Source organism: Aythya fuligula, chromosome 15 (assembly GCF_009819795.1).
Source record: "Aythya fuligula isolate bAytFul2 chromosome 15, bAytFul2.pri, whole genome shotgun sequence".
NCBI classification, from domain to species: Eukaryota; Metazoa; Chordata; class Aves; order Anseriformes; family Anatidae; genus Aythya; species Aythya fuligula.
In genome coordinates, this window is record NC_045573.1 from 12603414 (window position 1) to 12617056 (window position 13643).

The 13643-nt window shown below is 56.7% G+C and overlaps 1 protein-coding gene across 1 annotated transcript in view; it reads right to left on the minus strand.

Annotated features, from left to right (window-relative positions):
* The window catches only part of LOC116495362 (ankyrin repeat and fibronectin type-III domain-containing protein 1-like), a 158174-nt gene that overhangs the window by 124420 nt on the left and 20111 nt on the right, over positions 1-13643 (minus strand). The window contains exons 2-3 of the mRNA XM_032197782.1: positions 6571-6764; positions 1419-1648 (exon numbers count right to left, since the gene is read on the minus strand). Coding sequence (XP_032053673.1) covers positions 1419-1648; positions 6571-6643 — 303 coding nt within the window. The 5' untranslated portion in view covers positions 6644-6764. The remainder of the gene's footprint in view (positions 1-1418; positions 1649-6570; positions 6765-13643) is intronic.

Below are 13643 nucleotides of genomic sequence, written 5' to 3' on the forward strand. Positions count from 1 at the left end.
AGCCTGATTTTCTCAGCAGGTCTGACAAGGCCACAGCCCATGGCTGAGCCTACAGCAACAACAGCCTTCAGCTATTAAAACTACCCAGAAATGACACACCAAGGAAAAAGAAATCTACAAAACCCCTGCTCTGCTCTGTGATGGACAGCATTACTCAGCTCCACGGGTGCACCACGGAGAGCTAAAGGTCCCCGAAAGTGACTGGCAAAAACCCTCACGAAGTCAGAGGCCAAAGAGAGGCACCCGCAGACAACGCTCAGAGCTGCCAGAGCACAGGCAGGCAGGCTGCAGATCCAGGCTGAAAGCCCGAGAAATCAGGTATCCGCTCCTTACCCCGCAGCAGGACTGCCTCATCCGAAACACCTCTGATTCTTTGGGCAGCTCCTCGGATGCCCCGTCCCACTGCTGCTCGTTTCCTCCCCAGGATGCTGCTGCTGCTTCCCACACCCGCAGAGATGGGTCCCTGGGGCCGCTCACAGCGCCGAGGTCCCAGCCAGCTCCCCAAAACACCCTGCCACGGGCAGGCACCAGCAGCCACGACCAAGATCCCTGCCCAGGGAGGACGGGATTTCCTCTAGGATACAGGAAACTGAGCAGCTTTGGGAGCGGGGGTGCAAAAGACACGTTGCGTAGGTCCAAGTCCTGCGGCAGGGCGAGCACCACCAGCCTTGGCTGACAGCTCCCAACCCCACTTTGGGTTGCACAGGTGCCCGGTCCCCGCTCTGCTCCCATTGTACGAGTGCCCTCATCCATTTCCAACCAACACCGAGTGCTTTTCAGGGTGGGGACACTCGAGCCCTCATTACAACCCCGAGGCCAGTAACGAGGCAGGAGGAAGGCCACATGAATCCCTGTATCGAGTATCTCTGGGGAAGAGGAGACGCAAAGCCCATTAAACATTGATCGGGGAGCGTGAGGCACCCGATCCAGCCCCAGGGTGCTCCGAGGGGTGTCGTGGCCGCCTCGCTGCCCTCCCTGAAAGCGCAGCCCCCTCCCACACCCCTCTGTTGCCATGAAGCAAACCCTTGGGAAGATCAAATTTCTGGCGGCCAAGGCTCCGAGCGCAAACTCCTTTATGCTTTCAACCTCGTTTTGTATTTTGAACAGCAGTGTCCAGAGGTGTAATGAGGAGATTTCCACACCGCACATCGCCCGGCCGAGCAGCAGCCACCTGCAACAGCACGATCCCCACTGTTACAGCAAACCCGCAGCACAGCGGGGACGGGAGCCACAACGCCTGCCCAGTGGGCCCAGCAGGCCTCCCGGCACAGCGTGGGCAAACCAGAGACACTTCAGCTCTCTGCTCCACCCAGCTGCAGGCACCTCGTTGCCATTTCGCTAACGCTTTACACAAACCCAGCTCCGCACCACGCCGGTGTTTTTGGGAACCCCCCTCAGCACGGCGCCCCGGTACTCACGAATTGCCGCCGCAGCTTGGTCCTGACGCGCTCGGCCTTCGTCTCCGCGGGGTGGACGGCGTAGCCCAAGGACCCCAGGTGGTTGTCGACCGACAGGCTCTTCCGCATGTAGAAGGAGCGGGTGCGGAAATGGCTGAACGGGGCGTCCTCCACCGCCGTGCGGAGCCGCGGCTGCAGCTGGGCGTCCCCCGGGGTGTCCATGCAGTCGTCCTCCAGCCGCCAGGCCTCCCCTGGGGACAGAGGGACACGATGAACCCTTCAGAGCTGCGGCCATCCCTGGGTTGTGCCCCCCTGCAGCCCAGAGAAGGGGTGCAGGCAGAGATGTCCGCCCCAGGCCGCCTCCACCCACACTTTCAACCACGGGGCTACGCGGGATGGGTGCTGCCACGCACGGGGTTCAGGAGGCACGGCTCTGCCACGAGCCCCACGGAGTCCTTGTCCCCGGTCTGCTGAGCTTCATTCAGCCTGCCCCACGCTGGTTTTGCCCAACCTTGTTCACCAGCACCCAACCTGTCAGTGCTCGGTCCCAAAGTCACCACAGCAGGAATCAACCACGTACTGCTGAGCACAGTGATCAGAGCCAGGGCCACCAGGCTCTACTCTAGTATAAATACTATTTCATAATTTCATATAAATTCATATAAACACTAATTCAAAATCCCAACACTTAAAAACTTCCTATTATTTAATTCCAATAAGGTCATACATTTGAAAGGCTCACTTATAAAGAACTCAAAAACCTCGCTCATTCTCCATCACCCCAAATTCAACACAATGTTCCACATTAAGAGAGAATGTTCTAGTTTTATCTTCTAAAAGGAATAAAATTCCTGCAGTAGAACTGAAGTTGAATCCTACATACCTGCATCAAGCCCCTCTCCCTGCAGCTATTCACATGCTTTGCAATCGGTAACTACAATACATCTCCCTTTGTGAATAGGGAAACTGAGGCATCAGAAGCGTTGTAAGCTGGAAAAGGATTTACAGGTACTGACTGCACTTCATTGCAATGAAAGGGAAAACGGCAGAGCAGAGGGTAAGCATCTCCACGACACCACTGCTCTGCTATTTTCCGAGCAGCTCGGATATTGTGTGCTTGTTGTTGCCAATCCCGTCCTCACAGCTGGCAAACTGTGAGCTTTCCCTGCTCCTCACCTCCCAGCCCAAATCACTTCTTGATAGCCGTAATAAATTAGCAAGAACACCCCTCTTGCTCAATTATAAAAACAGATCAATTATTGGCCACGGTGGTACTGAAGGGCGCTTCACAGGGTTACCTTCACAACCCTCTCCCCTCCCACAGCCTGTTCCTGAGGCAAAATCATTTTTATTTGCTTTCTGAAAAACCCAACATCTCCAGGCACAAATGATCGTGACCCTGCTAACCCAGGGCCGAGGAGCAAAACCCTTCCGGAGCTGAAAGCAGGTGAAGGCCCTAAGGTGGAAACCAGCCAGAAATCAGCCAGTGAAGTCTGGTTTGCCTCGCAAGGCTGCGGGATTCACATGGAGCGAGAGACAGGCTGGACTTCTGCCCTGCTGCCCTCTGCTTTCACAGCCACCCCTGCTCCCCAAGCTCCTGAAGCTCTTCCAGGTGTGAAGGCATCTTCTGGGTGTGAGCCCTGCCCGGGGCAGGGACACACTGAGCAGAAACCAGCACAATCAAGAGGACAAGGGAGAAGAAGCGATCAGAGCTGCCAAAAAAAAGAGGCAACCCTGAGCACATCGCTACCTAGGAGCGTTTTTTTTCCCTCTTTACCCCTGCTTTCACTTTAATAAGCCGCTGCTGCTCCTCTCCAAATGTCAACTCATCCAACACAGGAACTGCTGTTTGAAAGCTGTGATTATTCAACGCACAAACACGTCAATCGGCGCCCAGATCCCGGCTGCCAGCGCACGGCAGCAGCGCTCGGGGACGAGGCAGGAGGGCCGGGGCAGACACACCGCTGACAGCAGCGAAACCGTGCACCAAGGAGCCGGCCCCGCTGCCCCAGCTCATCTCCTGGCCCCATGGCGAGCTCGGCACAGCCACCACGTACTGCCCCGGAGCAAGGACGACCCAGGCTGCATGCTGAGCTCTGCCTGTGCAGAGCTGCTCACCCCAAAACCCAGCCTGATCCACCTTATCTCCTGCCCCACTCCTCCCCTGCTCGGGTGTAAGGGGTGCAGAGCCTCCCCCTTGGGCACAGGGATGTGGCACAGAGGTCAGGACCTTACGTATCCCTAAAAGTTTTTGTACATGCTGAAGGAGCTCACTCCTGATTTCTACCAAGGAAGTAAATCAGTGATGAAGCCCAGAGCCTGGAAAGGTCAGAGGGGAAGACCAAGAGCAGAAGTCCCTGGAGGGGAAAGAGCAAGCCCGCAGGCTGGAGGCCACCTACCCTCGTGATCTTCCACCCTCCCACCACCCAGCGCTACTTCTGGCAAATTGGGTACCTCCAAAAGACTTAAAGCATCTTCCTGGGCTTGGCACCTGTGACTGCTGCAAACCCTTTCTTCTTTCTGGACTTGAAGCATTAATCAGGAAGTCAGAAGGACATGAGAGATGGAAGGGCAGTGAGAGCACAGGCCCTCCAGCCATGCCACGTGCTCAGCGCAGCCAGACCGAGCACTCAGCCCTGTGAGCAGCACAAGGCTTTCCCCAGCACTCGCAGCCCGGTGGAAGAAGGGCCTCGTGCTCCTCCACCACGTGCTGGTGGCACGTTGCCCAGGTCCCAGGCTGCAGCATCAGAGCCCTCCCTTCACCAGGCAGCGCAGCAGCAGGGAGAGGAGCAGGGAGCCAGCACCACCACCCTGCTGCGAGCACACCACGGGCACCTGGGCAAGGAAAGGTGTTTCAGGAGGTGGCCGCGTGCCCGTGCTGAACTTCTACAGAGATGTAAGGTTGGCACTCCTCCAGCCTTTGTGGGCTACCCAAAACACTCAGGTACTAGAGAAGCTGACTGCAGGGTTCTGCTCTGAGCTCGGGGTCCTGCTGCAGAAGGAAGAGAAGAGAGGGCAACAACAACAAAATTCTCAATGCCATCCCTAGGACTTCCCATGGGCACGGAATAAGGGGTGGCAAGCAAAAGGCAGTGCATTTCTCTGCTGCCTGCACATGAGGTTCCCAGTGCAGTACCAAATGGTCACTGGTTTGGGGCGAGGCAGGTGCTGGGGGAAGCCTCCCTTCCTCACCAGCACACAGAGGGCTCCGTAAGCCTCTGGCCCATGCAGTGCTTTGCTCCCGTCCTCCTGTCCAGATGTCACGTTCCACTACTACACAGTCCCTGCAGGCAGAGAGATGCTGCACCCCTGCAGGTCAGGCCAGGGCTCTGGCATTTACCTAAGCCACCGTTTGCTGTTCCAAGACTAAATTTATCTGAGCCCTGCCTATTACAGGTAAATACTGCTAACTGCGATCCGGGCTGTGAGAGACTGATACAATAACTAGGCAATGCTGAGAAAAGCATCTTTTCTTCATGACAGCATGCTGATAGGCTTAATGAGTAGCTAATTAGCAGCTCCTGGGTGTCAAGGAGCCAGATAAAAAGCATGGGAGGTTCTGGATAGAAAACAACTCATTCATTCATCTACAGCTCTGGCTATGGAGGGAGCTTCCAAACTGTTTCCATACTCCTCTTCCTATCATCCTAGCCACCTTCCAGCCACAAATAAAGCAACATCCTAACCCGGTGTCTGTGCAATCAGCTCCCACCCCTACCCCGCTGCGCAGGGCAGGCTGCGCCCAGTTGCTCTGGGGTGGCTGTTTGACGTGTACAAGGCAAAGGAGGTGTTTGCAGCAGGTGATGAGGTTTGCAGAGGGTCTGGCTCTTGCTGGGATGTCACCCCCAGCCTCATGCCAACCTCCCCCTCCAGCACAGCTCTCTGCAAGCACCAGCACACCAGCCAGAGACCTGCTGCAGGTGCTGCGCCCTTTGCAGTGGGTGCTCTTGCACACCCGAAGCTTGGTGGGCACGTCTTTTTGCCCTCTACCAGGACACAGATCTCCACTGCGCATTCAGGTCCGTCCTTGCAAACCATGCCTTGGTGGCCCAGGAGATTTGGAGGGCTCACAGAGTAGCACGAGCCCTCTGATTCTACGCACAGAGTTACCTGCCGTCACCTCCCCACTCCCAAGTGTCCCCGTCCCTCCTGTCCCCAGGAGGCAGCTACACGAGCTTTCCACAGGTCCTCCCTCCCACGCCCAGACCTGCTCCTTTGGGAGAATTAGTAGGACCAGGAAATGAAACGCAGTCTGCAGAGCTTTAAAATTAATCCAGGGCTTGGACAGCTGCTCTGCTTGGTAGAGCTTGCAGCAATCTGACAGCGAGGGGGTTAGATTTAAAATATTTTTTTTAAAAAGAAATAAAAAAAAAATCAAATAGTGCTGGTAGACGGGAGCTATTTTATAAGGGTTTTATTTTGCACTGGATTGTCAGCCCTGGCTCGCGAGCCTTATCTCTGTTTCAGTGCTAATCGCTTTCCCCATCGTTCTTATGGCCCCAGCGTGATTCTGCTGGCACCAGAAGCGTGAAACACTTTGCCCATCAACAGTTTTGCCAATAAACTTGCTCAGAGCAGCTGGTCCAACCATATTAGTATTTCATCAGGATCAGCACAAGAGCAGAACACGGTAAAAAATCCTCTGTTGACACGAAGGCCAACGCACGCTCCCAGGCTGGGAGCATCTGCCACAGCAAACCCCCACCGCGGGCCAGGACAACGGCACAGCCACGCGGTGCCACCCAGCCTCTGCTCCCCATGGGGACAGCAACGAGCACCCTGAAGCCACTCGATGCTGCAGAAGAAAGGCACCTGGGTCTGTTGGCGAGGCCGGAGGAACCCGGAGCAGCAGCTCGCGTGTGGCCAGGAGACCCAGCTCTGACACTCCGAGCATCACCTCCGAGCCAGGGGCTCTCGCAGCCCGATGTGGCTTTTCTCATCAGTGTAATAAAAGGTGGGAAGGTTTAAACAACAGGCTCAAAGAAAGGCTCAGAAGTGGATAAAAAAAAAAAAATATCTCACCAAGAACATTTGTTTTTGAGGCAGCATAAACCCCCCACAGACAGGGACTGGATTTACCTTGCTGTTCGCACCCCTGGAGAACAAGGACATGTTGGGTAAGATTTTGCTGGCCCCCAGGCAGAACGGGCACAAAGCTCTCCCTGGCACTCACCGGCAGATGGGACCGTGCAGCCCTTCTGGCCATCAGAGGCCGAGTGCTTCTTGTAGGACTTCTGCTCCGGCATCTCCTCCCTGTATGCCGTGGAGTCAAGGAGGGGAAGCCTGCTCAGGACCGGGGACTGCGGGATGCTGGGCAGCGTCCGGGACTTCCCCAGGAGCGGTCTCTGCAGCTTTCTGTCCAGCGACCTGCAGGGGAGAAAACAGAGGGTAGGTGCATTGCAGCAGGTGGAACTGGAAGCAGGCTGCCTTCAAGGCAGGACCTCCCCTGCAGGACACGGTACGGCCGCTGGACTGACAGCACGCGGTTCCTTCCAGTGCGCAAAGCCGCTGCTATTTCGGCAAAGCCTTCCCCAGTGGAAATTTCTTCCCCAAATTCCCTCCCCAGTGCATTCTAAATAGGATTTGTATCTTCAGCTGCGAGCCACAATCAGCGCTCTGACCATTTAGCACCTCCAACCTAGCCCACCTCAAAACTCACAGTCAGAAGTAAGTAAATAAACCGGAGGGTTCAGGGCTGGAACAATACGGAAAGCTTCTAAGGGAATAAAACCTCCACAGGGCACTGAGTATCATCCAAGCCAGCTGATGCTTTTTGTGGTAGAGAAGCGTTGCCTCCAAAAACCCAGAATAAATCAGTTTTAGGGGGGTGGAGAGAGCCAGGGAGCAGCTCCCTGTTCGCTGAGCTCCATCCCGCAGCATCCCCCAGGGGACAGTCCCCGCGTCCCCAGCTGCTGTCCCTGGGGACGTTGCTGGCCCAGGCCACGCTGCTGAGGTCCCACCCAGGGGTGGCAGGGTCTCACCCATGGCCACCCAGCCCTGTCCCCTCCCTGTCACACCGCACACACCCCGCTGGGCTCCCCGCACACCCCAAGGGGCTCGGCGAAAGGCTCCTCCGTGCAAAAGGCTCTTCCCAAATCCCATGCTGAATGAGAAGGAACTTTGAATTTCCACCTGAAATTCAGCTCTCAGCCTGGTGGCACCCATTTGTTCTTGTGCCAATATTAACCTTTAGCTTAAATAATTATTTTCCCTCTCCGGTGCTTGCTCCCACGATTAATTTCCATCATACAGCCCTCACATCCCCTTTTTCCCTGCGTTTTTCCAAGCTGATTAAGGAGGCTCTTCCAGTCTCTTCTTACAGAATGAACTTCCCTTCCCTGTGGTTGCTCCCACAGCCCTCCTCTGTGCTCCCTGAGCACCACAAGGGCTGGGGTCGAGGTCCTGGTGCAGACCGTGTGCCCAGCACCCCACCTTCCTGCAGCGCTGAATTTCTCCCATTTCCCCCGAGCGACTCCTCAAGGTGACGCAGGGAGAGCTGATCGCGCAAACGCTCCCAACCCGCGGCGGCTGCCTGTCACGGCTCCATTTGTTACGATATCATTTCTCACTCCCTTACAAACGTGGCAGCGGTGCCTGCCTGGTGTCAGCATCGGATGTGATTCACGGGCAAGCAGCGACGGCCTCAACCCTTCGGTGACCCTGTGACGGAGCCAGGCAAGGCGCCGAGCTGCAACCACCTCCTGCGGGACGCACAGAAGGCAGGGGCCTCACAGCCAGGCCTGTATGGGGCACACCAGGAGGTTTACAGAGCGGTGGTGTTGGTTGGATTCACCCTGGATCCACAGGCGATGCCGCCCGGCCCCACGGAGCGGTCACTGAGCACTGAGGGTTTGGGGACGGCCGCAGGGACGGCACCGCTGGGGCTGCGGAGCGGCACCGTGCCAGCCCTCCGACCCCAACCCTTCCCCCTGCTTCACCTGCACCCACGTGGAAGCGAGCTACGCCGGGAGAGGCGAGAATAGAAGCAGCACCCCGAGCTGTTCCTATTTCAGTAAAAGCTACATCACTCCCACGGTAACACATCGCGCTGGCACAAGACAAAAGGGATGCAACTTCGCACACTGCTGCGCCACAGCAACGAGCCCTGGGCTCTGTCCGAGTTCAAAACATTTTCTTTTTTTCTTTTTTTTTCCTGGCATGTAAATCTCGGTGCTTTTATAAACGCACCTGCGTAGAGCTCCATCGACTGCAGAGCGGCATTAGCATTTTAAATGCTAACACGACTTTGTGCCCACATTGCCGCTCGCCCAGACTGCACGAGGGTAAAAAAGGGAAGAATCCATGCCCTTGGAGGAGATATTTTTAAGCTGCGTAGCTGAAGACAATGATTTATATCGGAAAGAGCAAAGACTCCAGCGGCAGCCAGAAACCTGTTTCTCTCTGAAATCTGACTTGAATTCCCAAGCACAGCCCAGCTCCGTGCACCTTCCACCCCAGGCACGGCCTCGGCAGCAGCTGCCAGCCGGGCCCCGACGCCTTCCCTGCCACCGGGCAGTCACGTTGCACCGACGGATGCTTCCCGAGCAGGCTCCAGAGCTTTGTGTTATCAAGGATGCCACATCCCATTAGTGAAGATCCCTGACGGGAATGTAAAGCTCGATTAGAAAAGCCATAATCAATGCTGTTGCAGCCTATAAATAGCAGCTGTTTGGTGTTTTGGTAGGAAGGAGGGCACGTACTCGAGTCCTGACAAGGGTGGAAAAATCCTTCTGGCTGCACGTGAAAGCTGAGGCAGGAGCCTGGTGATGGCCCCATCGCCCCCAGCTCATGGCCAGATGGGGAAATGTGACACCAGGCACCAGGGCCAGGTCCCTGTCACCCCCCCGGGACAGCCGCAGGGCACAAGGGGGTGGCACCAGGGTGGGCACAAGCACCAACTGCCCCAGCTTCACCCTCCCTACCTGAGCCCATGGCACCCATGGGCACAGGTGCTGCTTTCCCTGGGCTTTTCCTGAAAGCAAACCAGCCAGCAAGAGGAGCCACTGTGACAAGAAAAAAGAGGCAGAGCACATCTCAAATCGGGGCTGCAGCCAGGGCCCCCCTCCCAGCGATGTCCTTACCGGCGGTGTCCTTACTGGGTGGCTTCTCCGGCAGCTGGAACTGCAGGGAGGGAGAGCGAAAGGGCTGAGCAGAGATAAAGGGGCAGAAAGCAGGTTAATACAAGTCACCCAGGGAAAGCCAGAACCCTGCAAGCAGCACCTGCTTCCCCCCGACCTCTCCTCCCTGTTTGTTTTGGTGTGGAAAAAGCCACTTCCCAGCCTGACCCGCTTTATTTTCATTTTGAAAGAGAGAAGAGAGAGCCCCTGCCTCACCCAGGGAAAGGATGGAGAAATCACCACAGCAGAAAGCCAGCGACATAGGAGAAAACAAACAGGAGGGAAAATAACCCCAAGCCACTGTTCACACAATCCCAAATCCAAGTGAACGTCACCGACTCGCAGGTCACCTCCAGCACAGCTCCTGGAAGCGTTTGAGGACGGCGATGCTCCAAAGCCCCCCTGGCCACAGCTCCCAACCCCAGCAGCTCCCGGGCGAAACCCACAAGCTCATTCTCCTCCTCCCAGGGCGCAGAGTCAGACAGTCCCCAAAAACTGGGGACACGAGGACGAGAGCAGGGCACGGAGCAGGGCTGGAGGTGCTGCTTTTCAGCGACTCCCCTGCGTGCTCTGTGTCAATCCATTCCCTAAATCTGTCGTGAAATAGCTTACGAAGCTGAAGGTTTGGGGGAGAACGGTGAGATGAAGCACAGGGGTGAGCCCAGACGAGGGATGGGGACCAGGAGAGCCCAGCTATGGCACGGGGCCCCCAAATCACACCCGTGCAGCGGCGCCTGCTCCTGCTGCACCGGCGCTGCTCAGGCAGCTCCTCCAGCGAGGTGTCACTTAGCAACCCGGCCTCAAAAACCAGCACGGGTTCCAGCTGGATCCAGGAAAGCCAGAGATGCTGCGAGCTGGGAGGAGCAGTCCCCCACCACGATCCTATGCTGGGAGAAACCCAAACCCCTGCAAGCTGCTCCAGGGAAGGGTGCCAGGCACGCGGGTAGCCTCGGAAACCGAAGCCGTAGGAATCAGGAGCAGCGCAGCCTTCACGGGGCATCGTTGTGCTTGGAGAATCACCCGAGTTTGCCCTGAAAACCTCGGCCGTTCTCAGCAGCCCCGTGAGTCACTGCTGCTTTTCCAGCGACCCTGCGAATTGCGAAGCCAGCACGGATGGCTGAGAAATCCACCCTGAAATCCACCCTTCACGCTCAGGAGCGCCCACCCCGAGCCGACCTTCTGCTCTCACCCCACGCTCAGCCCAAGCTACCCAGCCGTCAGCTGCAGCCCCACACCTCACCAGATCCCCCCGGCACATCACACGGAGCCACCGAGACCCCCCAGCACCGCACAGGGCAAGGCAGACCCCCGCCACCCACCCCACGCCGCTCCCCACCACCCCCCAAGGCACCACTGCCGCCTGCCCCCCGCTCCCGAGAGCATCCCTGGAGCAAGAGGAGCTCAGGGGGGCCCGGGGCGGCAGGGGGCACAGCAGGGACCATGCACCATACCCGGTGACATCCTTCGGCTGTTTGGGACCAGCCCGGAGGCAGCAGCAAGCCCTTCTGCTGCCTGAGCCGGGCGCAGTTGGAGGAGCTGAGCCGTGCGGCATCGCTCTCTTCCCAATTCCAGCCAAGCCTCCGCAAAGCTGTCTTCACGCTGCTAAAAGGTAACAAGGGCTGCGGAGCGGAGGATGATAGCTGAAAACAGAGCAGCTTTTATCTGGCTGCAAAGCAGTTTCAAAGCAAAACAGAAAACCAAAACAGTATTCAGCTTACAAGTTCAGGAAGGGGGAAAAAAAAGAAAGGAAAAAAAAAAAAAAAAAAACATGCGAAGCTATAAAAATACCTTTCCCAATCTCAGCTGCGAGCTGGTAAATATCATGATTTCTACCAGCTGGTTTGCAAAAGCTTCCTCTCCTGCTGTCTCTCCGGAGCGAAGAGCATCGCTCCGGCAGGAGCCATCGCCCAGGCACGGCACAGAGCAGCCCGGGGCTGGGGGCACAGCCACCACCACCGCTGCCAACGTCTCCGTTCGGATGGGTACCAAGGACCTCGAGGGTCCTGGGAGGTGCAGGAGCAGAGCTCGCACACCCCGTGTGCCCCAAAACGCCAGGAGGAGCTCAGGGAAACGCTTTGGGAGAGCTGGAGGAAGAGCAATCAGTGCCTCTTGCCTCCTCCAAGCCCAGCCACGCACCAGAAGTGGCCCACCAAAAAAGCACCAATTCCCAAATTGCCCAGAAATTTGCCACTTCCACTGTGTGGGCACCCACCCCCAGCACCACCACCACCCCCGTTGGGTTTTGCAAAGCCGATCGACAGGAAAAGACAGCAGCAAGGGCCCAGATGGCCCCTTTCCCTTTTTCTGGGAAAATAAACAGGTTTCAGATGAGCAGTTCGGAACCCAAGCACCGTGGCCGTGCTTTACAAGGCTTCCATTTCAACGTCTACTTGTGTGCTGAGTCTGAATGGGAAAATCAAATACTCTGAGGGCCCCTCGTTCGCTCCCAACACGCTGCTGTCTCTCCGTAAAAGCACCGCGTACCCCAGCCGCGTGCCCCAACGAGATCCCAGCACAGATACACGCTGTCCCTGCCACACTCCAGCAGCCGCAGCCGTCCTCAGAAAAACCCAAAGTCCAAAAACAGACAGTCCCCAGGGCCGGGGAAAGCAGCAGAAACACGGAGGGGGTGTGAAAATTCCCCCAGCTCGCAGAGCTTGCCGTGGTAAGTGGGGAAGGAGGGCAGGAGAAGGTGAAAGCTCGGGCACCTGCTTCAGAGCAAGTGCTGAAGGCATCTCGAATGCTCAGCAGGGGAATGCAAAGGGCTCACGGAGAAGAGCAACACAGACAATTATACAGAGTTCTTTGTTTTAAAGAACAAACCTTTCAGGCAGACGCTGTTATTAACAGTTTATCTTTAAAGGCTGGGGAGAGCAGAGATGAGCAGAGGTTGTGTGACCTGCCAAAACCTGGGGCAGAGAAAAATCCTCCCCATTCCCAGACACGCACGATGCTGAACCACAGCCCTGGCTCCCGCTTTTCTATCATGGCAATTATTCAACTCCTGCTTGCCCTTGAAAAATTTCAGAGACAGAGGCTAATGAAGCGTAGGTAACACGGAGGATGAGCATCCTGGCTGGTACCCTGCAGATAAACACGCAGCGGCCCCCCGCACACGTGCCAGCACCTCCTGGGGGGGGACGTGGAGGTAAATCAGCACGGCCACCACCTCCAGCACCCGCTGGCCTCTTCCCACTGACTGCAGGCGGGCAAAAAGCCCCGCAGCAGGAGAAGAGCAGGGCTGTGCACTCACTGCCACCCGGCCCCCCCAAGGTGCTCGCCGGCTGCCCGGCCGAGCTCCCGACCCCATCTCAAGCCTCCAGGCACGGGGCTGGCTTCCCCTTGCTGCTCCCAAATCCAAGTCACACGGCAAAGGAGACAAAGGAAGCTGAGATCATCTCGTACAGGAGACTGCTGCTGCTCGCAGACATGGGCAAAACGCTTCAGGCACGAACTCTGAATGCTCCGACACGGAAAGCTTGGCTCGTTTTAAATCCCCTCGTTTCTGCAGCACGACCGAGCCTTCCAGCGTTTGAGGTTAACAATGGCAAAGCTGGCCTATCTCTACTAACCCCTGGCAAAAAAAAATAATAATTATTTGATATTTTGGTCAAAAAACTCATTTCTAAGCACAGGTTTGCGCAGCATATTGTTGGTTTAAAGCTTCCTGGGCACCACGGGGCAGCTGCCTCCCTCCAGAGCCTTTGGCTGTGCTGGGTTTTGTTCTGGAGCACCAGAACGGCAGCGGCGACACCACCACGGCTGGGAGAGCACCAGCCCAGCCAACAGGGCAGATTTATGACACGTTGCAGTAACACCCCTAAGAAATGGGTTTTGTTTGGTTGGTTTTTAAAGACGGAGTAACAGATGCACCAAGGAGAGGATGCGAAGCCTTCAGCAAGGACGGGGCAATTCCAGCCCAGCAACCACAGACAAAGGCAGAGACAGGTCCGGCGAGGGGAAGCACGTCTGCTGCCCCCGGGGAAGAAAAACGCTCCCCAAAAATCCTCATTTTGAATAAGCTCCTGCTCGCTCCACCTCTCTCTGGAAAAGGCTGCTCTGCCATTAGAAGCCAGCGCAGCTGCTTGCTTCAGAGCCTCACAGAGTAGAGCAGGCTGGAGCCGTGCAG